Source organism: Callithrix jacchus, chromosome 11 (assembly GCF_049354715.1).
Source record: "Callithrix jacchus isolate 240 chromosome 11, calJac240_pri, whole genome shotgun sequence".
NCBI lineage: Eukaryota > Metazoa > Chordata > Mammalia > Primates > Cebidae > Callithrix > Callithrix jacchus.
In genome coordinates this window covers 96,193,242-96,218,035 of record NC_133512.1, presented here as the reverse complement: position 1 = coordinate 96,218,035, position 24,794 = coordinate 96,193,242, and the positions used below count along the sequence as shown (strand labels likewise).

Genomic DNA, 24,794 nt, shown 5'->3' with positions numbered 1-24,794 from the left:
CATGAGGTCACAAGATAGAGACTATCCTGGCCAACATGGTGAAACCCCAACTCTACCCCAAATACAAAAATTAGCTGGGCGTGGTGGCATTTTTTTTTTTCTTTTCTTGTATGGGAGCAGAAGTCACAGTTTGGAGGCACCCATGGCTGGTGATTAAACCATGGGTAATGATTAAATGCCAGTGTTGCCTCTGGATGCTGGGTTCAGGCAGTTTGGGGAAAGGAGTTTTTTAAATTCTATCAGTACCATTGCAGGGAAGCAGTGTCTTCCAGGGAGAGTTAGACAAGTCAGTCTTCTGAGCCTCAGCCTCCTAATCCCAAAAATGGGAATGGTGTTATTGAATTAACATGGCTGGTACAATGATCAAACATTTGTTTTTTGTAGCGTGTATTAAATAAATACTTATTATACAGCGATTAGTACAAATAAATAATTAAAACATAAATATTGAATGTTATGCTTCGAAATGAAAAAATACCTAAAGTAAAAAAATACCAGGTAAAAATAAAAAAATACAAAATATTAATGGTGGAAAGGCTCTCAGAGATTTTAGAACTCATCAGCCTTTTATCCCAGTTAAAGAAGCTAAGCTCCCGCAAGATTGGAGACTTGCTCCAGGTCATGTCACTCAGGGCTCAAACCCGGGAATGCTGATGCCATCTCAGCAGACATCATCCCACCACCGGATTATGAGGATGTAGCATGCAGACAAAATTGAAGATTCTTAATAGTATAGTTGCTTTGATTTCTTGTTACAAAATCCAAATGGCTAGGTTTAACAGAGCTATAGTGAGTTAAATAGACATGCTTATGTATTTTACAAAAACCAGTTATATGCTTAAGCACAGGGTCTCTGTAAATCACTGACATAGATTTTGCGCACCACATTCTTAAACATCAATACCAAAAAATTGGAAAGTTATAGCACTAACAGGCCGAGTGCAGTGGCTCACGCCTGTAATCCCAGTACTTTGGGAGGCTGAGGCAGGATTGCTTGAGGCCGAGAGTTTGAGACCAGCTTGGGAAAAATGAGAAGACGTCATCTCTACAAAAATAAATAAATACATACTATCCGGGCATAATATTTATACCTGTAATCCCAACTATTTGGGAGGGTGAGGCAGGAGGATCACTTGAGCCCAGGAGCTTGAGGTTACAGTGAGCTGTGACTGTGCCACTGCACTCTAGCCTGGGCGACACATCACAACCCCATCTCAAAAAAACAAATAAAAAATGATATAGCAATAACATAATGTGTAAGTAAAAAAAAAAAAAAACTTTTTTTTTTTTAGAGATGGGTTTCACCATGTTGGCCAGGATGGTCTCAATCTCTTGACCTTGTGATCCGCCCACCTTGGCCTCCCGGAGTGCTGGGGTTACAGGCGTCAGCCACCGCACCGGGCCGAAAATATCTTTAAGACTTTAAAAATGCTTGGTTTTAGAGACAAGCTGAAAATGTTAATGTTATGTAAATCAAATATGAGTTACTTTTAAATGTAAAAATATGGACGCTAACCAAAGAAATAAAATAAATACAAAATAGAGAAAACCAAGAAATACTGTGAAATTGATACATAGAATATTTGTCGCTTTTCAAAAAACAAGTTAACAAACCTTGCAAACCGCAATCCTAGAGAAATCGTGTAAATAGGCAACTACAGGAGAGCAGCAAATAAGCTTCTCACAGGGAAAGATGGAGAACATAGCTCCCAACTCCAGACTCTAGGGAGCAATGTAATTGTTGAGGCTATTTCCACAAATATTCTCTGGAAGCAAGTATAGGAAAATTCCTCTATCAGGCAGGCTCGACCTCATTCCCTTACTCATCACAAGTTCTGAAGAGAATCTGATGAATGTCTGATAGGTTCTCTGCCACGTGAATGATAGGCTATCTCTTTACTTCTGCTGGCCTCGAGAGTGTTGGGAAGGACCGATGGCCAGCGGGAGTAAAGCAACTGTCCTTTCCTAGCAATAAACTTTAGATCCTCACAAAATATTCCTGTGAAGGAAAGAAATCAGCTGAAGAGGAAGCCCCGCTACTACTTTGCTCTCCTTATTAAGATGTGAATTTCCCCCGCTAAATACTTTCTGATGAGTCAAAATAAAATCTCATGGAAATGTAGGTGCTAGGGGGCCAGTTCCCACATGTTTTTTAACTTAAATCAGCACTCAGGAATACTCTATATTAACTTTGCATAAAGTATAATTTTAAACTATTTTGCAATTTTTAACATTTATGGTCTTTAGGGGTCATTAGAACCCTCAAAGTTGCAAATATTTCAGTCTTTCAGTGTTAAGTGTACAAGTGTACACTTTATACATTAAAGGGACATCACAAATCTGCATGGGAAAAAGACTTTTAAAATGTTTGTTTTTGTTGTTATTTAATGCCATATAAACAATTATCCATTTTGGGAAAATTCTAGGTCTTTATTTCATACCATAACCCAAACAAATTATAATGTTAATTTTATTTTTAAAAATCAAACCATGGCCAAGGGGGGTGGCCCATGCTTGTAATCCCAGCGCTTTGGAGGCCAAGGCGAGAGGATTGCTTGAGGCCAGGAGTGCTCAACCAGCCTGGCAACACAGTGAGACACCATCTCTACAAAAATTTTTGTTAAAACATTAGATGAGTGTGTTGACGCATACCTGTGGTCCTGGCTTCTCAGGAGGCTGAGGCAAGAGGCTTGCTTGAGGCCAGAAGTTGGAGGTTCTAGTGAGCTGTAAGCACTCCACTCCAGCCTAGGTAACAGAGTGAGACTGTCTTTAAAAACAGTATTATCACAAACATATAAGAAAAATTTAAAAAGAAAACATAGATTAATACTTGCTTGTTCTATGAATAAAGAAGAAATTTTGGCCAGGCGTGGTGGCTCACCCCTGAAATCCAAGCACTTTGGAGGATCACCTGAGGTCGGGAGTTCAAGACCAGCCTGACCAACATGGTGAAACCCCGTCTTTAAAAAAAGAAGAAGAAGAAGAAAAAGCAAAGCTTAAAACCAATGGAAAAGGCAGCTGAAAAAGTCTTTTTTTTAACCAAAAAAATATATAAAATTGCTGCAAATAAGAAATAACAATAGACTAAGGAAAATATAACAAGACAAAAAGCTAATATTCTTAGTATGTAAAATATACATTTAAAATCCATTAAAAATACTCCTCCAGGCCAGGTATGGTGGCTCACGCCTGTAATCCCTTTGGAAGTGTAATCCCTCAGCACTTTGGAAGGCTGAGACAGGTGGATCACTTGAAGTCATAAATTCAATACCAGCTTGGCCAACCTGGTGAAACCCCATCTCCACTAAAAATACAAAAATTAGCTGGATGTGGTGGCACTTGCCTGTAATCCCAGCTACTCGGGAGGCTGACGCAGGAGAATCACTTGAAACCGGGAGGTGGAGGTTGCAATGAGCTGAGATCGTGCCACTGCACTCCAGCCTGGGCAACACAGTGAGACTCCACCCAAAAAAAGAAAAAAAAAGCTACTCCAATAGGCAAAGGACATGAAAATTTCATTTACAAATGGCTAATCATGGACAACTCAACCTCACCAGTGACAAAAAAAAAAAATTTAACCAGATTTTTTTTTTAATTGAGGTGAAATTAACATAAAACTGACCATTTTTAAATGAACAATTGAGTCCATTTCACACCTTCACAATGTTGTACAGCCATCACCTCTAACTCCAAAGCATTTTCATTACCTGTAAAGAAAACCTCTTACCCATTAAGCAGCTTCCTTCCCTCCAGTCCCTGGCAACCACCAGTCTGTGTTGTCTGTTTTCTAGGTATTTCATAGAAACGGAAGCATACTGTATGTCACTTTTTGTGTCGGGCTTCTGTCACTTAGTGTGATGTTTCTGAGGTTCATCCACGTGGTGGATGTGTCAGTACTTCCTTCCTTTTTATGGGTGAATGATGTTCCATTCTGTCATAGAACACAGTTTGTTTCTCCGTCCATCCACTGATGGGCATTTTGGGCTATTTCCATCTTCTGGCTGTTGTCAACAGTACTGCTATGACCATGGACGTACATACATTAGTTTGAATTCTTTTGAGTATGTTCTTAGGGGTAGAATTGCTCGGTCTTATGGTAAATCCAGGTTTAACTTTTTGAGGAGCTGCCAAGCTCTTTTCTTCAGTGGCTGCACCATTTATGCTCCGACCAGCAAGGTGTAAGAGTTCAGATTTCTCCATACCATCGCCAAAACTAATTCTTCATTTTTTAAGTTCTCGTCATCCTAGTGGAAGCAAAGTGATACTTCACCAGTTTTGATTTGTATTTCCCTAAGGTCTAACGGTGTTGCGCGTCTGTTCATGTGCTTGCTAGCCATTCATTCGACTTCCTAGGAGAACCAGATGTTATTTTTCACCGTCATGTTAGCAGACATGATTTTAAAATGCTGATAATGTCACATAATGTTATAGAAGTGATTGTAGGTAAAAAATGAGAAGCGTAAGACTGTGTGTGTGCTGCCAATAGTGTGAAAAACTATATGTTAAAAATGGGACTCTTTTTAGCTTGGTTTTGGTTGAGGCATGAAAACTATAGATGTAATATTCCACAGTCAGTTAGACTGACCGTGATAAAGACATTTCAAAATCGAGATCTGAGAACCAATGAGATGGCTCAGCCAGGTTGAGTCAAATTGTTAGAGATTAAAGGAAACCTGGTGAGAGAGACTTGATATGAATTCAGCACATTCTCAGACATCAATGCAATAAAATTGGAAATATACTGGGATTGAGGAGACATGAACTAATGTTAGGGTTTTTTGCCTGAAAATCAAAAGGATAAAAGAACTGTGACCAGCTGTAGAACAAAGGACGCTTGCTTTTAGGTTAGTGGCTGTATTTATGGCAGTTTGCTTCGGCAGTGTTTGAGAGGGAGAGCTGTGGGGGTCATTTTAGATGGTGTCCAGTAGGACTATCTAGAAGAATGGACAGGTCTCAGCAGAGAAGCTAGAGGCAGAACACAGGATCCTAAGGAGCTGAGAAGACAGACTGAGCCACCAGAATAGAATGCACTTGCCCAGTTTGCGGGAACTATCAAGAGACCAGCAGGGATGGGAAGGGAGGTCCTCAACATTACTATGCCAGCCACACCCTCAGAGAACTCAGCCCAGAGAGTCCCAAGTCGACACAAGAAAGAACTTTCCTGCTCCCCGTACTCCTCCCCTCTCACCTGTCATTCCCAACAGCATTGGACAAATGTTCCAAATTCTCCACCACCTCCCCAGCGCTTGCTCTCATCTGTCTTTTTCGTTCTAGCCATCCTGGCGGATGTAAAGTGATACCTCGGCGTGATTTTTGTTAACGTTTCTCTGATTACTAATGGTGTTGCTCGTCTCTTCACATGCCTAGCACCCATTTGTACATCTTCTTTGAAGAAATGTCTATTCAAATCTCTTGCCCATTTTTAATCAAGTTATTTGTCTTTTTATTACTAACTTGTAAGAATTCTTTACATATTCTGGTTCAAGTCCTTTATTAGATGTATGATTTGGAAAAATCTTCCCCCATTTTGTGGGTTTTTTTTCACTTCGTTTTTTTTTTTTTTTTTGAGACAGTGTCTTGCTCTGTTGCCCAGGCTGGTATACAGTGGTGCGATCTTGGCTCACTGCCTTCTGGGGTCAAGAGATTCTCCTGCCTCAGCCTCTTAAGTAGGTGGGATTATAGGCACCCACCAGTATGAGTGGCCATTTATTTTTGTTATTTTTAGTAGAGACGGGGTTTCACCATGTTGGTCAGGCTGGTCTTGAACTCCTGACCAGAGGTGATCCCCCCGCCTTAGCCTCCCAAAGTGCTGGGATTACAGGCATGAGCCACTGTGCATGGCCATTTTTATACTTTCTTGATGGTGTCTTTTAAGCACAAAAGTTTTGCTTTTGATGAATTCCAACATACCTATTTTTTCTTATGCCCTTATATGTTTGGTGTTGTGTCTAAGAAACCATTGCCTCGCCCAAGGTCATAAATGTATGCCTATGTTTCCTTCTGAGTTTTATAATTTTAGCTCTTACCTTAAGTCTATGACCGATTTGATTTGATTTTTAGTATGATGTGAGGTAGGGGTCTAACTTCATTCTTTTGCATGTGGATATTCAGGTGTCTCAGCACCATTTACTGAAAAGACTATACTCTATTGAATTATCTTGACCCTTTTCAAAAATGAATTGACCATAGACATAAGGTTTCTTTCTGCACATTCAGTTCTTTTCTTTTGGTTTATGTGTCTATAGTTAGGTCAATGCCACACTGTTTTGATTATTATCACTTTGCAGTAAGGCTTGAAATCAGAAAGTCCTTCAACCTTATTCTTCTTTTTTGAGCCAGAATCTCACTCTTTTGCCAGGCGCCAAGCTGGAGTGCAGTGGCACGATCTCAGCTCACTCTAACCTCCGCCTCCCAGTTTCAAGCCATTCTCCTGCCTCAGACTCCCGAGTAGCTGGGACTACAGGTGTGTGCCACCACACCCAGCTAAATTTTTTTGCATTTTAGTAGAGACAGGGTTTCACTATGGTGGCCAGGATGGTCTCAATCTCTTGACCTCATGATCCACCCACCTTGGCCTCCCAAAGTGCTGGGATTACAGGTGTGAGCCACCAAGCCCGGCCTATTTTTCTTTTTCAAGATTATTTTGGCTAATCTAGGTTCCTTGCGTTTTTGTTTGACTTCTAGGATCAATTTCTTTAACAGGGATTGCACTGAACCTGTAGATCAGTATGGGGATTATTGCCACATTAAGTCTTCTGATCAAAACATGGAATTTTTTTATACTTTCCTAATGATTTTAGATTGACTACAGGAAAAAGTCTAAACTCTGCTACTTGAATTTTGGGCTTCCTTCTACATTAAGCCCCGGGTGTGTTCAATAACATACATTCTTTACTTTAACCATGCCAATTATTCCCATGTCCTCTAAGCAGAATAGGTCCCCATTAGAGCTTGAACTCAAAGGCCAAGGTGGTTGGATCACCTGAGGTCAGGAGCTTGAGACCAGCCTGGCCAACATGGTGAAACCCTGTCTCTACCAAAAATACAAAAATTAGCTAGGTGTGGTGGCATGTGCCTGTAATCCCAGCTACTTGGGAGGCTGAGGCAGGAGAATTGCTTGAACCTGGGAGGTGGAGGTTGCAGTGAGGGAAGATCACATCACTGCATTCCAGCCTGTGCGGTAAAAAGGTTGGAACTCAAGAGCAAAAGTAGTGATGCACGTCTCCGTCCCATGCACCAAACTCATTGCCTAAGAGGGTGTCCTCTCAATGAAAGTTTGTTAAATTTAAGTTGATCAATCAAGACCAAGCTAAAATCATTTTTTAAAATGGAAGCCCAGCTCAGTTCCTTCCACCTACTCCTTTAGAATTCTCCCTGAAACCACTCTCTAACCCACAATTACTGGCTTCCTCTGAACATCTATGGCAGTGATGTTGCGTCCTTTGTACATAATAATGTATTTCTTGTTTCCTCCCGATGAAACTGAAAGCGCTGTAAGAGCCCGCAAACAGAGTAAATGTTCAAGAAGTGCTCATCGCATCGAGCTTTGATTTTTCAGCTATGTGGACTGACGTTGCCCTGTTCTTGCCTCCCCAGGGGACGTTCTGGTGTTCCTGGACAGCCACTGTGAGGTGAACAGAGTGTGGCTGGAGCCCCTGCTGCATGCCATTGCCAAGGACCCCAAAATGGTGGTGTGCCCCGTGATAGATGTCATTGATTATAGAACCCTGGAGTATAAGCCCTCTCCTGTTGTAAGGGGAGCTTTTGACTGGAACCTACAATTTAAATGGGATAATGTTTTCTCTTATGAGATGGATGGACCAGAAGGACCTACTAAACCAATCCGGTGAGATTTCTTCTGGTTTTGGGAAAATATGGCATATGTGTATTGAGACCTGGGGGGAAAAAGCCTCCAGAGATTATTCTTTCAAGTTATTGAGCTTAATGAAAATGTTTTGTTTCTTGTTTCTAGAAGTCTTTAATACAGTAATAGAATTATTGTCAATAGAATCACTTAGTACTCAATATCTAATACGATATGACGTTTATCTTCACATGATCTATAACTTTTTGATTCTCTGGTACTGAACACAATACTATATGGATTCAATCATGCCTTTGAGGGGCAATATTTCATTTTGACTAAAAGCTCAAGTCAAGCAGACCTAGTTTGTAGGAGGTACTCCATCATTTGTTAGCTGTTTAGGGCTGCCATGTACAGTTGCACCAGCTGGGCACTGCACATCTCCAGGAGGCACTGTTCACACAAAGACCACAAAGTCAGTGGCATATCTGGAACCGTAATTAGGACAGCCCTCAGTGGGCGCAATTACCTCTCTCAGCTTCAGTGTCCTCATCCGTAAAACAGTGATAATAATAATTAACACATGCCTCTTAGGATTGTCGAGGTGACTGAATGAGCCAATACATGAAAAACACATGGCGTAAGGCTTGACACAGAGAAGTGATCTGATCAATATCAACATTAGGTGTTGGTAATGCCACAGACTTCGAAACAAAGACGAACAAAGGTGTGCTTTATTTTAATAAATGTAATGTGTAGAAATCCTGGCTTCATAAAAATGAAAACAGCACCAATCTGTTATCTCAAAATAATTTTAGATAAAGGTAAATTATTATCTCATAATTTTTATGTGAGATAAAATAGTTATCTCAATATAGTTAGTTATCTCAAAATAATTTTACATAAAGTTAGTTTTAGTAAGAAATGGCTACGATGTTCCAATTGGCCTATAATTTTTGTACTATTTCCATAATATTCTAATATTTACACAAACTTGGCTTATAATTTTTGTAATATTTCCATACCTCACATATAAAATATTTTTAGGCTCTAATGTAAAGGAACTGATATTCAACAGGGAAACTGTATTCCTAATATTTATTTGCTAAATGGTAAAGTGTTTAGAGTTCTACTACACTGCTGTGTGCATATACATTGGTTCCTCCTTTTTGAAAGCAATTTGGCAATGCAAATTAGAATCTTACAAATATCCTTATTCTTAGGTGCAGTGATCCACTTATTTGATTTGAAAAGAGTCAGAATAAGCATGGAGATGTACATGGTGCCAACGTGTGTACTAATAAAAACTGAAAACAGCATAAAAATGCAATAGTATCGAAATGGGTAAAAATAAAGGATATTCCTGTTTGTGGGCTGTCATGTAATCATTAAAAGTTAAGTTTTCAAGGTCTAATTAACTAGAAAGAAAGCTTTTCATATGTTCAATTAAAAAATCAAACCATAAAACATTTTCTGTGAGTATTCCTTTGTGTGATTATATTGTACATATTACATGTAATATGTATTATACACATTATGTATCATAATCATGTTACATTAAAATATATAGTAGATATAAGAAAAACTTTTTTAAAGGTTGAAAGAAAAGATAAATGTTATTGTATTATTTTATTGGTTTATTTGTATAAAATAGGGGGTAAGAGTACAATTTTGTTACATGGCCACATTGCCTGCTGGGGAGGTCTGGACTTTCCAAGTGTCCACCACTCAAACAACGTACACTGTACCCACTGAGTAATCTCCCATCATCCACTGCCCTCTCATCCCCCACCTTTCTGTCTCCAGTGGCTGTCAGTTCACACACACACACACACACACACAGAGTGATTTCAAGATTTTTAGAGTGAACACTTTCTCCCTTGAAAAGAAGGTATAACTTGAATCCTCTGAGCCACACATATTTTCACCCTATTTTCAATAGTACCTCATGGTGTAACTTAAACAAAAATTGTTTTGTGAAATTACTTGGTTTGTAAATTGAATGGGTATTTATTGAGTACCTATCATGTGGTGGGCACTGTATTGATAGGACACATGATCCCAGTCCTCAAATGTGAATAGTCTAGAGAAGAGGTCAGGCAGGTAAAAACAGGCTCTCAGGACAGTGCTATGGCAGGGGAGGGATCATTTCCTACCAGGCTTTCTGGACTGCCTGCAATCAGTCTCCTTCTAGTGGCCTAGTGCCAGATAGAATGCACATTACCCAGTGCACCAGACAGGACATGCAGCACCCACTGCACCGGGCATGCCGCACGCTGCCCAGTGAACCAGATACAAACATTCCTATCAGAACAGAGTCATGCTGGGATCTCTGCCAATTACAAAATTAAAACCACCTTATTTTGACCCCACTTCCTGTCAGTTACTTCCCCTTTTCTCACTTTTGTATTAGAGCTTTAGAAAGAGATGTCTCTCATTATATCCAGTTCCCTTAAAGTCACTTCCATCCGGCTTCGCTCCCCGCATGCGCGATTCAGACTTGTCATGACCTTTGCATGGCTCCATCCAGTGCTCAGTTCCAGTCCTCACTCGCTGATTCAGCCGTTGGATGCTGCTGGCCACGCCCTTCTCTCGGACACACATGCCTCCCTGGGCCTCCAGGGAACTTGGGCCTTCTCTCCCTCCCTGCTTGTTCCTTCCCATCCCCTTTGCCAGTTCCTCTCCTCCTCTCCAGCTCTCAATGCTGAAGCACCCGGGGCTCAGGCTGGTCCTCTATGCTTCTCCATTCACTCGAAGTGATTCTCATCCACCTTATCCATGACTCCCAGAGGACGCCTCCAGCCCTGACCTCTCCTAGAATGCTAGACTCATGTATCCAACCGCATCCAACTACCTACTTCACATCCCCACCTGAATGCCAAACAGACATCTCAAATGTGCCCCAAAGAGAATCTTCCTGCCAAAAACCTCTCCACCTGTGGGATTTCTCATCTCAGTGCATGGCAATTCCATCTGTCTGGTGTGCAGGCCAAAAACGATGCTTCTCTTCCTCCAACTCCCCACAAGCAAATCTGTTAGCTCCATCACCAAAATATACGAGGAATTCAACCACATTTTACTACCTACATTGCTGCATTCTTATCCCGGATCCGATTCTTTTTCTCTGGGACCACTGCAGCCCCTCTAATGGTCTCCCTACCCTTTCCCCCACACATGGGTCTTGCCTTCTGTGTTGAGTGACTCATATCCCTGACACATAGGTGCTCAATAGATACTTTTTTGAACACATGAATGAACTTGTGATTCTTTTCTTTTCTTTCTCTCTTTTTTTTTTTTTTTTTTTGAGACAGATTCTCACTCTGTTGCCCAGGCTGGAGTGTGGTGGCATGATCTCAGCTCACTGCAGCTTCCACCTCCCAGGTTCAAGCAGTTCTTGTGTCTCAGCCTCCCAAGTAGCTGGAATTACAGGCATGAGCAGCCACATCTGGTTAATTTTTGTATTTTTAGTAGAGATGGGGTTTTACCATGTTGGCCAAGCTGGTCTCGAACTCCTGACCTCCAGTGATTTGACTTCCCAAAGTGTTGGCATTACAGGCGTGAGCCACCGTGCCCAGCTGTGACTATTTTCAAACTACTTAGTTTGGCCCAACTATGGGTGGACAGAGCAAGATACTTCACAAGAATGTGGTTTGTCCAGAAGTAAATATTACAATTCACCTAATGTTTTTAGAAAGAGAGAGCTGTGAACTCTGCTACCCAGTTGGATTGCCACCCTAACGGGAAACTCAAATTCCAAACATCATTTTTCTTCTTATTAAGAAAACTTTTAGAATGTATCGCATACCTATTTTGATGAGAGCTAAGTAAAAGTTATTGCCTACTTTTGGTAGTTGAAGTTTTTAGCAATTTTATATTTTTTATATATATATATATAATATAAAATTGCATTTTAGGTTCTGGGGTACATGTAAAGAACATGCAGGATTGTTGCATAGGTACATACATGGCAACGTGGTTTGCTGCTTCCATCCCTATCACCTATATCTGGCATTTCTCCCCATGTTATCCCTCCCCAACTCCCCACCCTCCAACTGTCCCTCCCCTACAGACCTCAGTGTGCGGTGCTCCCCTCCCAGTGTCCATGTGTTGTCATTGTTCAACACCCGCTTGCCATTTTATATACTTAAATGAATAATAAGATAATTTTAGTATTAACTTTTAACTATAAGTTATTACTAATTCAATATAATTTTGAATTTGAGGAAAATACAGAATGACTTTCTCTGTGGAATTAATTTTTATGTCCCCTTTCTAGGTCACCTGCAATGGCTGGAGGAATTTTTGCTATACGTCGGCATTATTTTAATGAAATTGGACAGTATGACAAGGATATGGATTTTTGGGGAGGAGAAAATTTGGAACTTTCACTAAGGGTAATTCACTTTGTTTTTAAAATAGCTATAGAGAATGAAATCTAACCTTGTCACATATAATGCTGTGGTCATTCTGCTCAATTTCCCCACATGGACACTCAGTGCCATTCCAGTGTCACATGTAATAAACAATTTATGGGGCTCCTTGTAAAAATTGAAAACATTTCACTGGGCGCAGTGGCTCATGCCTGTAATCCTAGCACTTTGGGAGGCTGAGGTGGGTGGATCACCTGAGGTCAGGAGTTCAAAAATTGAAAACATTTAATAAAATATTAGATTCTTGGCCTGTTGTGGTGGCTCATGCCTATAATCCCAGCACTTTTAGGAGACTGTAGCAGGTGGATTGTTTGAAGCCAGGAGTTCAAGACCAGTTTGGGCAACATAGCAAGACTCCTATCTCTACTTTTTTTTTTTTTTTTTTAACGAGATGGAGTCTCACCATGTTGCCCAAGCTGGTCTTGAACTCCTGGGCTCAAGCAATCCTCTCATCTCAGCCTCTCAAAGCACTGGGATTACAGGTGTGAGCTACCATGCCTAACTTCTACTTCTTAATATAAATTAATTTAATTTAATTTAAAAATATTAAGTTCTTATACCATATATTTTGTTATTTCTGATACATGCTATATCAAATGAATATATTTTTTCTGAGACAGAGTTTCACTCGTATTGCGCAGGCTGGAGTTCAATGGCATGATCTTGGCTCACCACAACCTCTGCCTCCTGGGTTCAAGCGATTCTCTTGTTTCAGCCTCTGAAGCAGCTGAGACTACAGACATATGCCACCCTCCCTTGCTAATTCTTGTATTTTTCTTTTTTTAGTAGAGATGGGGTTTCTCCATGTTAATCAGACTGGTCTCAAACTCCCAACCTCAGATGATCCACCCACCTCAGCCTCCCAAAGTGCTAGGATTTCAGGTGCGAGCCACCACGCCTGGCCAGATTAATATAATATTTAATCTCTGTATGGTTTTTACTGTCACAGTGTTTTCTGTCTGGGATTTTACTTTCCCTGCTTTCCTTCCTTCTTCTGGCCGCTTATTTGTTCCCTTTGGAAGTTCTCAAGCATAGACTTCTCTCATAAGACTTCAGATACTGGTTATACATGAAAATGTCTGGAACATATCGTTTCCTCCAGTCCTGTTGGGTGGTCCCTCTTAAACCTGTCGTTTGGTTGCTTTGTTTTTTTCATTCTCGTGTTCCCTGGGACCCAGATGTTGTTTTATAACGCCCATGCCTTTGGCATATTTTATTCTGTTCGATGGATTATTCCTTGTTTTATCGTATTGCACTGTAAGAAAATGGCACAAGGAACTTATCCCCTTTCAGGACCTAATAACTGTGGTCAGTTCTGCATATTATATAGGCAGAGTTGGAGAGCAAATATTTTCCTTTTTCTTCCCCTACATTCTCTATAGATAACAAATGACAACTTTTCTTTTTTTTTGGAGACAGAGTCTCACTCTGTCACCCAGGCTGGAGGGCAGTGAGGTGGTCTCGGCTCGCTGCAACCTCTGCCACCTGGGTTCAAAAGATTCTCCTGCCTCAACCTCCTGAATAGCTGGGATTACAGGCCACCACACCCAGCTAATTCTTGTATTTTTAGTAGAGACAAGGGTTTCACCATGTTGATCAGGCTGGTCTCAAACTTTTGACCTGGTGATCCACCTGCCTCGGCCTCTGAAAGTGCTGGGATTACAGGAGTGAGTCACCATGCCTGGTGACAACGAATTTGTTATTCAAACATATTAATTATTCCTGTTCCAATATTTCAATGGCGCTTTTCTTGATGGCCCTTCATATCTTTTAAGTATACTTTGGTGTCTTTTTATAAACAAGTATGTAAATTAGTAAGTAGCTGAAATATTCTTTTGACACCAGCAGCTGTCTCTAACCACGACAAGTAACCTTGTCTTCCTTGAGAAAAGAATGATCTCTACACCTGCATATGCCTCTTTGTTTCTTATTTACTCCTCATTCCAGTAAACTGACACCCTGGAAGCCCTCAGTTTTCTGTGACATTGTTCCAGGAACTGCCACCAGTTTCCTGTTGATGTCCTTAATAGATGGCTTTTCATCTTCCATCTATTTGCAGTCACTGCAGCATCTAACACTGTAAACTGTCTTTTCCAGAAGTTGTCTTGATGTTAGGACAGTATCCCCGGTTTGCCTTCCATTACTCAGTTCTCAGTTTCCTTTGCAGGAGTGTCTGCTGCTGCTCATCTCTTGGACACAGGTGGCCCCACAGTTTCCATCCTTGGCAGACTTTGCTTCCCACCCCACGTGCTCTTCAGGGCTCAGACTGGCATCCAGTCACTTTGCACCTGTGAAGCTATGCTGGTTGTTAACATAATGCAGTATTTCTGTATCTGGTGTGAAGAAACCTCTACTCTGAGCCAACCAAATACCTTCCACCTACAGCCCAACCATAGGTCCAGGCTCTCTGGACTTCCATGTTCCAGTAACTAAAGGAGTAGCACTTGGCAGGCATGTCTACTCTGATCACTGAGGGTCTGTGCCACGGCCTTGTTAATATTTTTAGTAGGATACTTGCATCAGTCCCCGTGGCTGTAACTAACAAACACCTGTATCATGATAATATCCTACTCTATAGTTTCAGTTAGGACGATCTCGAGAGTAATATTTAAGCTCAATCCAGCCATCATGTAAGGAGCACCCCCTTACATCAAACTGTGCTGTATGCTGGCCATTGAGAAGAAGACACGCTCCTCATTGATTCATTCATGCAACAATATGTATTGAGTACTATTATATATGAAGCACAGTGCTCCATGCTAAAATACAGCAGCACACAATACAAAGTGGCTTCTAATGTCACAAACCTTCCATCTATTGAGTAGGGTGAGATTTTTAGATATTTAATTTTATTTTGGCCCAGGCATGGTGGCTCATACCTAGAATCCCAGCACTTTGGGAGGCTGAGGCAGGTGGATCATCTGGGGTCAGGAGTTCGAGACCAGCCTGGCCAACATGATGAAACCCTATCTTTACTAAAAATACAAAAATTAGCCGGATGTGGTGGTGCACATCTACACAGCTACACAGGAGGCTGAGGCACAAGAATTGCTGGAACCTGGGAGGTGGAGGTTGCAGTGAGCCAAGATTGTGCCCCTGCACTCCAGCCTCGGTGACAGAACTAGACTCTGTCTCAAAAAAAAATATTTTTGATAAATGCAATAGAGAAATACAGAGTATGATGGGACCCCATAAAAGGAGAACCTAGCCTTCTCTTGGGGGATATGTATATCTTAGATGGCTTCCCTGAAGAACTCACACTTAAGTTACATGTAAAGGATAAAATGTATTTTCTTTATTTAATAAGTTCTGATATCTGACATGCACTGCTCTAAAAACTTACAGATATTAACTCATTTAATCATCATAACAAACCTGTAAGGTAAGTACCACCATTAACCGACTTATAGTGGAGAAGCTGAGCCTCAGAGAGGTTGAGTAACTGGCCCAAATTCACAGAACTAGTAAGCACTGTGCTCCCAACCTGTTGCTTCATGCCTCATGCTGTCTATTCAACTTCAGGTCCTGAGACGCCACCAGCTTAGGACTACCCTGTTTCTAAGTCATTTCTGTCTGAGGCTGCAATGTACTGGAAGTCTCCAGTGCTCTGAAGTTTTTTTAGTTGCCCTGAACTCAGTGGCTCGTGGAAGGCGATGGTTTGTGGACACCCACAAAGCTGCAGGCTCACTTCCAGTCTCTGAATGGTTCTCATACCTGAGCTTCAACACTGCATTTCAGTTTTCCTGGCAAAGCAGAGGCTGGCCTCGAACAGCCCCTAACAATCTGCAGGTCCACCCGACCTGCACCACACCTGCACTCCATCATGCTATCCCCAGATGTTGGCAAGGTGTGTTGCTCCGGGGACCAGGGCCCAGCCCTGCATTTGAAAGATGATCCCAAGAGAAGCCGTTTTCTCTGCCTCTTCCCCAGACTGAACTTCTTAGATATCAATGCCAATTTAGACTCCTCCCAAGATTGCTAACTCCTTGGATGCTGTGATGGGAAAACAAACCACGTGCTCTGTCATAGAGAAATAGTCAAGCAAATGCTCAAACACCTGCACAAGGGAGAATTAGGCAGGTCACTCAGCGCTCTCCTCACTCTCTGCCTGGAACACTCCAGTGCCTGCGTGGGCTCCCCTTGGCCCGTGTGCCCAGAATTTCTATTCCCAAGAGTTTTAGGCATCAGGCAGCCATTGTCATAGCAGCGGTCAGCTATTGCCACAATGCTGCTTTGTACTAAACTACCACAAAACTGAGTGGTTGAGAACAATAAGCATTTACTTTTTCCTTTCATCTGTCCATGGTTGGCCAAAGCGGCTCTGCCTCAGGATGCAGGTTGTTGGGCTGGGCTCTAGGCTCTGAATTTGGTTCGGATCTGATTACCATTCTAGGAGCAGCAGTGACTCAGCATATTCTTCTCACGCTGAATGGCAGGAATTCATTCAGAAGTCGAGCCACACCACACAGCACATTTACACCTCCGCATGCCTGATGTGTGCTCACGATCCGTGGGCCAAATGTGTGGAACAGAGAAGCCCAAATTCAGTGGGTCAGTGAAATGTGCCCCCAGGTGAGGGACAAGGAGTGAGCCGTTTATTGAACAAGGTTGCAGTCTATCACACCAAGTTTCCAGAATGACCAGCTAAGTGGATGGAGGTCTTATTTCCCTGAGTAAATAAAACTGGTGTCAGCCAGTAGAATGGCCGTTACTAAAAAGTCAAAAAATAGCAGATGCTGGCGAGGCTGTGGAGAGAAGGGAATGCTTATACCCTTCTCTGGGAGTGTAGATTTGTTCACTCATTGTGGAAAGCAGTTCGGAGATTTCTCAAAGAATTTAAAACACAACTACCACTTGACCCAGCAATCCTGTTACTGGGTATATACCTAAAGGAATATACATTGTTCCACCATAAAGAACCGTGCATGCATAGGTTAATTGCCGCACTTTCTGCAATAACGAAGACATGGAATCAACCTAAAAGCCCATCAACAGTGGACTGGGGCCGGGTGCGGTGGCTCACACCTCTAATTCCAGCACTTTGGAAGGCCAAGGTGAGCAGATCACTTGAGGTCAGGAGTTCAAGACCAGCCTGGCCAGCATGGTGAAACCCCGTCTCTACTAAAATTACAAAAATTAGCTGGGTGTGGCGGCATGGGCCTGTAATCCAAGCTACTTAACAGGCTGAGGCACATTTAAACCCGGATGGTGGAGGTTGCAGTGACTAGAGATTGTATCACTGTACTCCAGCCTGGACAACAGAGTGAGACTCAGTCTTAAAAAAAAAAAACAAAATTAAAAAAAAAAAAAGAAAAACAGTGGGCCAGGCGCGGTGGCTCATGCCTGTAATCCTAGCACTTTGGGAGGCCGAGGTGGGTGGATCACCTGAGGTCAGGAGTTCAAGACCAGCCTGGCCATTATGGTGAAACCCCATCTTAAAACAAAACAAAACAGTGGACTGGATAAAGAAAATGTGGTACATATACACCATGAGATGCCATGCAGCCATTTAAAAAGAGTAAAATTGTGGATGGAGCTGGAGGTCATTATCCTAAGCAAATTAACACAGAAACAGAAAACCAAATACTGCATATTCTCATTCATAAGTGAGAGCTAAACATTTCACATGGACACCAAGTAGGAAACAACAGATCCTGAGGCCTTCTTGAGGGTAGATTGTGGGAGGGTGAGGATAAAAAGCTACCTGCTGAGTACTATGCTCATTACCTGGGAGATGAAATAATCTGTACTCCAAATCCCCACACATGCAGTTTACACCTGTACATGGACCCTGGAACTGAAAACAAAAGTTGGAAAGAAAATAAAAAATACTGGTGTTAGGAGGAAAATGCTCCTTCATGTATCAGTTAGCTTTTGCTGTATAACAAACTATCCCCAAACACGGTGCCTTGAAACAGCAAGCAATGGCTATTTCTCGTAATCCATTGTATCGCTAAAGTGCTGCTTCTGGGCTTAGCCAGAATGTCTGAGTTGTGCGAGTGTGAGAACTACTCATGGAGTGGTTAGAAACAAAAGCGTGATGGCAAGTACACTGTCAGCTGGGAAATCAGGTACACAAGATTTCTATCATAAGCATGTTCTTTGTGGTATTCTTTCTAATAAAATCAGAAGCTACCAAAATCTCCAAACAACGTAAGACTTGGAAAATAATTTCACACAATATCAAATGAAAAAAGCAAGTTCTCTTAATGTTGTATGTCTTTGTGTGTTTACATATGTACCTGGGCTAATACTGACTCAGAATGTCAGGACAAGAAGTGAATTGTGTTGTCCGTGTGCTTTCCTATATTCGCCAAGTTTTCCATGGCCGTATTTTACTTTCGGGTAGTAGAATGAATAGTTATTAAGGGTGAGCAATATAAGGAGTTGCAGGTCTGAAAAGAGCTGAGTAATTGAATTCAGTCACGATCAGCACTTCTCTTGTTTCTTGCTACATCCAGCAATTCCTGTAGGTAGTTATGAGAGCGGCAGAACCCCTTCGGCTTCACTGCTGGCCCTCAGTCAGGCTTTCTCAATTCGAACCTTGCACTCTGCTGTGTAACTTCTGTGTCATGGGCAAGCTTCTTAACCAATCTGTGTGTTAGTTTCCCCATCTGTAGAATGCGGATAATCACAGAATCTGCATTATAAGGCTCTTGTGAGATTTGAATAAGAAACTTAATTAGCCTTTATTGTGGTTTTTTTATGGTTTTGTTTTGTTTGTTTGTTTGTTTGTTTGAGATGGAGTCTTGCTATGTCACCCAGGCTAGAGTGCAGTGGCGCAATCTCAGTTCACTGCAATCTCCACCTCCCAGGTTCAATCGATTCTTCTGGTTCAGCCTCCCGAGTAGCTGGGATTACAGGCATGCACCACCCCACCTGGTTAATTTTTGTATTTTTAGTAGAGACAGGGTTTCACCATGTTGGCCAGGCTGATCTCGAACTCCTGACCTCAGGTGATCTGCCCACCTTGGCCTCCCAAAGTGCTGGGATTACAGATGTGAGCCAGCACGCCTGGCCATTGTTTGTTCAAAAAATCCAGCAGTTGCCTATTACTAGCAATAATGCATTCATATGTTTTTTGTTCTTCTTATGCCTAGATCTGGATGTGTGGAGGCCAACTCTTTATAATCCCCTGCTCTCGAGTAGGACATATCAGTAAGAAACAAAGTGGAAAACCTTCTACGCTCATCAATGCTGTGACACATAACTACCTAAGACTGGCGCACGTTTGGCTGGATGAATATAAGGTGGGGGACACATCCTTGACTTGGAAAATGCATGTAAGCCCAGAGCAGGATCTGCTCTGAGGAAGCCTGCTGCTGCCTTTCCAGATCCAGCGTCTGTCCTGGATGTCATTATCCTAAGCAAATTAACACAGAAACAGAAAACCAAGGTGCAGTAGCACCTTCTCATAAGTGACAGCTAAACATTGTCCATGGACACAAAGCAGGGAACAACAGATCCTGGGGCCTTCCTGAGCGTGGATTTGGGAGGGTGAGGATAGAAAGCTACCTGCTGATAGTTAGTGATAGTTGTTCTTTTCTCCGTTTTTCTTGAGTTAACAGCACCCCTCCAACCCCTCATCAACCCATCCCCAACCCCATTGGCACTTCATCCTAAACTGCTACTCTTGCACCTCATTATTTTTGTTTTAATTTCTGGGAAATCTCAAGTTTCTTAGAAATAAATCAACCAGCGTGAGCAGTCTTTTTTATGGGGGTGCTGGATCTATTCCCTCCGTTCCCACCCCCAGGGAACTGCCCCACACCTGAAGCAAACGGCTTCCCCTTCTCCCCACCCCTGTCCCCACTTGCAACTCCTTGTTTTTTGTTTGTTTGTTTGTTTGTTTTGTTTTGTTTTTGAGATGGAGTCTCATTCTGTCACCAGGCTGGAATGCAGTGGCACCATCTCAGCTCACTGTAACCTCTGCCTCCTGGGTTCAAGTGATTCTCCTGCCTCAGCCTCTTGAGTAGCTGGGACTACTGTCTGTGACCATGTATGTCCTGGTCTTCATCTTATCTTTCTCTAATTGAGAACACACTTTAATTATGAAGACAATACATTACATTTCTTTTGTAATTCAATACATGTGAATTAAAACTTCAAAGAACTATTTTGACACCGTCTCTTAGATTGGCAGAATTTTAAAAGTCTAACAGGCTCGGCTGGGCACGGTGGCTCATGCCTATAATCCCAGCACTTTGGGAGGCCCAGGTAAGCAGATCACCTGAGGCTGGGAGTTCAAGACCAGCCTGGCCAATATGGTGAAACCCCATCTCTACTATAAATACAAAATTAGCTGGGCTTGGTGGTGCATGTCTGTAATCCCAGCTACTCGGGAGGCTGAAGCAGGAGAATCCCTTGAACCCAGGAGGTGAAAGTTGCAGTGAACTGAGATAGCACCATTGCACCCTAGCCTGGGCAACAAGAGCAAAACTCCATCTCAAAAAAAGAAAAAAACAGCAAAGTCTGATAGGCCCAAGTGTCAGTGACCAATAGGAACTCTCAGCCCTCACTTATGGAGTGTCGACTTTTATAAGATTGCATCTGAAAACAGCTTGGCAGCATCTACTAGAGTAAAGATATGAATACCTTGTGATCCAGCAGTTGCGCTCATGCATATGCTACAGAAGTGCGTGCTGTTGTGCACCAGGACACATGAACAAGAAGACTGATAAATAGCATTTTTTGATTTAGCCAAAACTTAATACAAGAACAATACCAATACTCATCAAGAGTAGAGTGAATAAATGTGATATATTTAGTTACTGTAATCCTATACAGCAATGAAAATTAACTGGGCTGGGCACGGTGGCTCACCCATATAATCCCAGCACTTTGGGAGACCAAGCTGGGTGGATCACCTGAGGTCAGGAGTTCAAGACCAGCCTGGCCAACATGGCGAAACCCCATCTCTACTAAAAATTAAAAAAAAAATTAGCTGGGCATGGTGGCGGGCACCTATAATCCCAGCTATTCAGGAAGCTGAGCCTGGAGAATTCCTTGAACCCGGGAGGTGGAGATTGCAGTGAGCCAAAATCACGCCACTGCACTCCAGTCTGGGCTACAAGAGTGAAACTCTATCTAAAAAAAAAAAAACTAACCAACGATATCGTATAGTCATGTCTCACTTAACGAAGGGAATATATTATGAGAAATCATCATTGGGTGATTTCATTGTTGTGGGACTATCATAGAGTGTACCTACACAAACCTAGACGATACAGCCCACTACACACCTTGGCTATTGGTATGGCCCATTGCTCCCAGGCTACAAACCTGCACGGCACGTGACTCTACTGAACACTGTAGGTTACCAGCTGTAACCCAGTGGTAAGTATTTGTATATGTAAATATATCTAAATAAAAGGTATGGTAAAAAATACGGTGTTATAATCTTATGGGCCCACCATTATGTACGTGGTCAGGCGTTGACTGAAACCTCATTACGTGGTGCATGACTGTACCTACAAGAGCATGGGTAAATTTCAGAGACGTAATGGTGTATGAAAGCAGCCAAAAACAGAACTTATACTGTATTATTTCCTTCCTGTAAAGGTCAAATGGGTCAAATTAAACCATATAATCTGTGCATGAATAATCAGATATCAAAGTTAGAATGAAAAAAAATGAATACATAATCAAGATAGCATTTAAAACTAAGGAAAAAGGTTATGATCAGGAAAGAAAAGGCAGGGAGCTTTCAAGTTGTCTTTCAAAATCAGAACATATAAACATATCTCATTCTCTTAAATAGTTCCTTTGGGCCAGGCGCGGTGGCTCACGCCTATAATCCCAGCTGTTTGGGAGGCCAAGGTGGGCAGATCACCTGAGGCCAGGAGTTCAAGACCAGAGACCAGCCTGACCGATACGGCGAAACTCCATCTCTACTAAAAATATAAAAATTAGCCAGGCATGGTGGCACATGCCTTTTATCCCAGCTACTCAGGAGGCTGAGGCAGGCAATCAATTAAACCCAGGAGGCGGAGGTTGTGGTGAGCTGAATCACGCCACTGCACTCCAGCCTGGGCAACAAGAGTGAAAGTCCATCTCAAAAAAAAAAGTTCCTTTGATTGGATCTACCAAAATTGATCCCATTAATAAATAGTACCAGTTGATAAGCATTCTGATTTCTCCAGCTTTTTGTTATTCTTGACAATCCTGAAATTAGAATTCTCTTTTTTTTTCTTTGAGACAGAGTCTCGCTCTTTCGCCGAGGCTGGAATGCAGTGGTGTGATCTCAGCTTACTGTAACCTCTGCCTCCCAGGTTCGGGCAATTCTCCTGCCTCAGCCTTCCCAAGTAGCTGGGCCTACAAGCACGTGCCATCATACCCAGCTAATTTTTTTATATTTTTAGTAGAGATGTGGTTACACCATATTGGCCAGGCTGGTCTCTAACTCCTGACATCATGATCCACCTGCCTTGGCTTCCCAAGGTGCTGGGATTACAGGCATGAGCCACTGCGCTGAGCCTTGAAATGAGAATTATTGACATACTTCTTTTTGCATATTTGTGCAAATATATCTTTGAAATAAATTTAAGACATGAACTTGCTGGGGCAAGAGTTAGTGCATTTCCAATCCTGATGGGGTAACATCCAAATGGTCGTCACTGTTTCATCATCTATGCTGCTATCAAATGTATATGAATGTGCCTGTCTCCTCATATTGGTGATAATTGGACTGTTTGTTTCTTTTAATCAAATAGGTTAAAAAGCATCTCATTGTTTAAAATTGTATTTCATTATGACAAATCTTGAGCTTATTTTCATGTCTGGTGATTTTTTTTCTGTGAACGCTGCTTATGGATCTAGATGGTTGAATTGATCATAGCTATTTCTGGATGGTTTGCTGAATTTCATGAAGCATATCGTGCCAAAAAGTTAACTTAAAGGCATATGATGTTAGGTATAAAAATCAATGGATTCCATAATAGAGTACGTTGGAAAATGTAGTGACTGATGGGGCTAGCAGAGGGCTCCGGACAGGGAGATGTGCCTAAGGTCGTCCATGCTGTCATCTCCAGAATGATGGCCTCCTCCACCTGCAGGCTCATCCCCTGCACCAATCCACCCTGGGGACTTAGGGGTGGCAGAACACCATGACAAGGACCTACAGTGGTCATGGATCCCCTGGGAGAATCCAACATGGCATGTCCATAGTACATTAATTGGACTAGCAAACTTCTCTCATTCAACACTATTACTGTCCTATATGCCGGGGCCGAGGAAAACACAGATGAAAATACGAGGGTTCTGTCTGCACAGGGCTTCAGTCTACTTAGAACACCTTTTTCAACATGGGGCCAACACAGACCATTAGACATTCATTCTTGGGGCTTCCTGAAGTCAGAGCACACAAAAAACCGAGTGTGGTGACAATAATGACCACCTCACATGTGACACTTAGTATGTGCCAGCCATGCTCGCCCAGGGCATTGCATGTACATATTACACTGTTCAACCCTCACAATGCCTTTGCAAGGGGAGGACTTGCCCAAGGCCACACAGACACTGAATGGCAGAGCCAGACTTTGAGCCCAGCCTGTCCTCCTGCAGGTCCCCCTTAAATCCTACATCACCCTCCGTTTCTGAAAAGACAAACATACTGGCCGGGCGCGGTGGCTCAAGCCTGTAATCCCAGCACTTTGGGAGGCTGAGGCAGGTGGATCACGAGGTCAACAGATCGAGACCATCCTGGTCAACATGGTGAAACCTCGTCTCCACTAAAAATACAAAAAATTAGCTGGGCATGGTGGCGCGTGCCTGTAATCCCAGCTACTCAGGAGGCTGAGGCAGGAGAATTGCCTGAACCCAGGGGGCGGAGGTTGCGGTGAGCCGAGATTGTGCCATTGCACTCCAGCCTGGGTAACAAGAGCGAAACTCCGTCTCAAAAAAAAAAGACAAACATACTGATCGGGACCAGTGAGTAAGGGGTCTGTCCTTGAGTATTGTTGAAAAAAAACAGGAGACAGGGGCTACCACAATAGGTGGCTGGGATTCTTTGGCTCCTGAGAAGCAGGACCCAGTCTTCCTGGATCCTGCTATGCCACTTAGGGTGCCGTGGCACGTGCTGTGAACATGTCCTGTGTGGGTGAATCCGAGGCTCAGAGTATGTCTCTGCCTTCATTCCCTAGACAGAGAAAAATTGGGATCTGGAGGGCTTTTTTAGTTCACATGATGAAAATATATGCATCTATGTTAAATACAATCATTTGATCACTGAAGATTTGTTTGGTTTCATGTAATGACTGACCGTATATTTTCATTTAGGAGCAGTTTTTCCTTCGAAAACCTGGTCTGAAATATATGACCTATGGAAACATTAGTGAGCGTGTAGAGTTAAGGAAACGACTGGGCTGCAAGTCATTTCAGTGGTATTTGGATAATGTCTTCCCAGAGCTGGAGGCATCGGTGGGCAGCTTGTGACAGGAAAACAAATCACTATCATCAATAAAGGGCTAAAAGTCTCCTGGTTGTTCAACACGGTGGAACAAGACTGTTTGTTTGGAACATCGTGGAATTATGTGAAATGCAATTAAAGCAATACGACCAGA

General features: G+C 42.3%; 1 protein-coding gene across 3 annotated transcripts in view; it reads left to right on the top strand.

The window, feature by feature from the left end:
* Positions 1-24,794, top strand: part of GALNTL5 (polypeptide N-acetylgalactosaminyltransferase like 5) — a 66,046-nt gene extending 41,252 nt beyond the window's left edge. The window contains exons 7-10 of one of the 3 annotated variants that reach the window (XM_035254334.3): positions 7,597-7,846; positions 12,081-12,198; positions 19,335-19,484; positions 24,511-24,794. In XM_035254334.3, the coding sequence (XP_035110225.3) occupies positions 7,597-7,846; positions 12,081-12,198; positions 19,335-19,484; positions 24,511-24,666 (674 nt within the window). In that variant the 3' untranslated portion in view covers positions 24,667-24,794. The remainder of the gene's footprint in view (positions 1-7,596; positions 7,847-12,080; positions 12,199-19,334; positions 19,485-24,510) is intronic. The other 2 variants (XM_078343427.1, XM_078343428.1) reach the window with 2 other exon arrangements.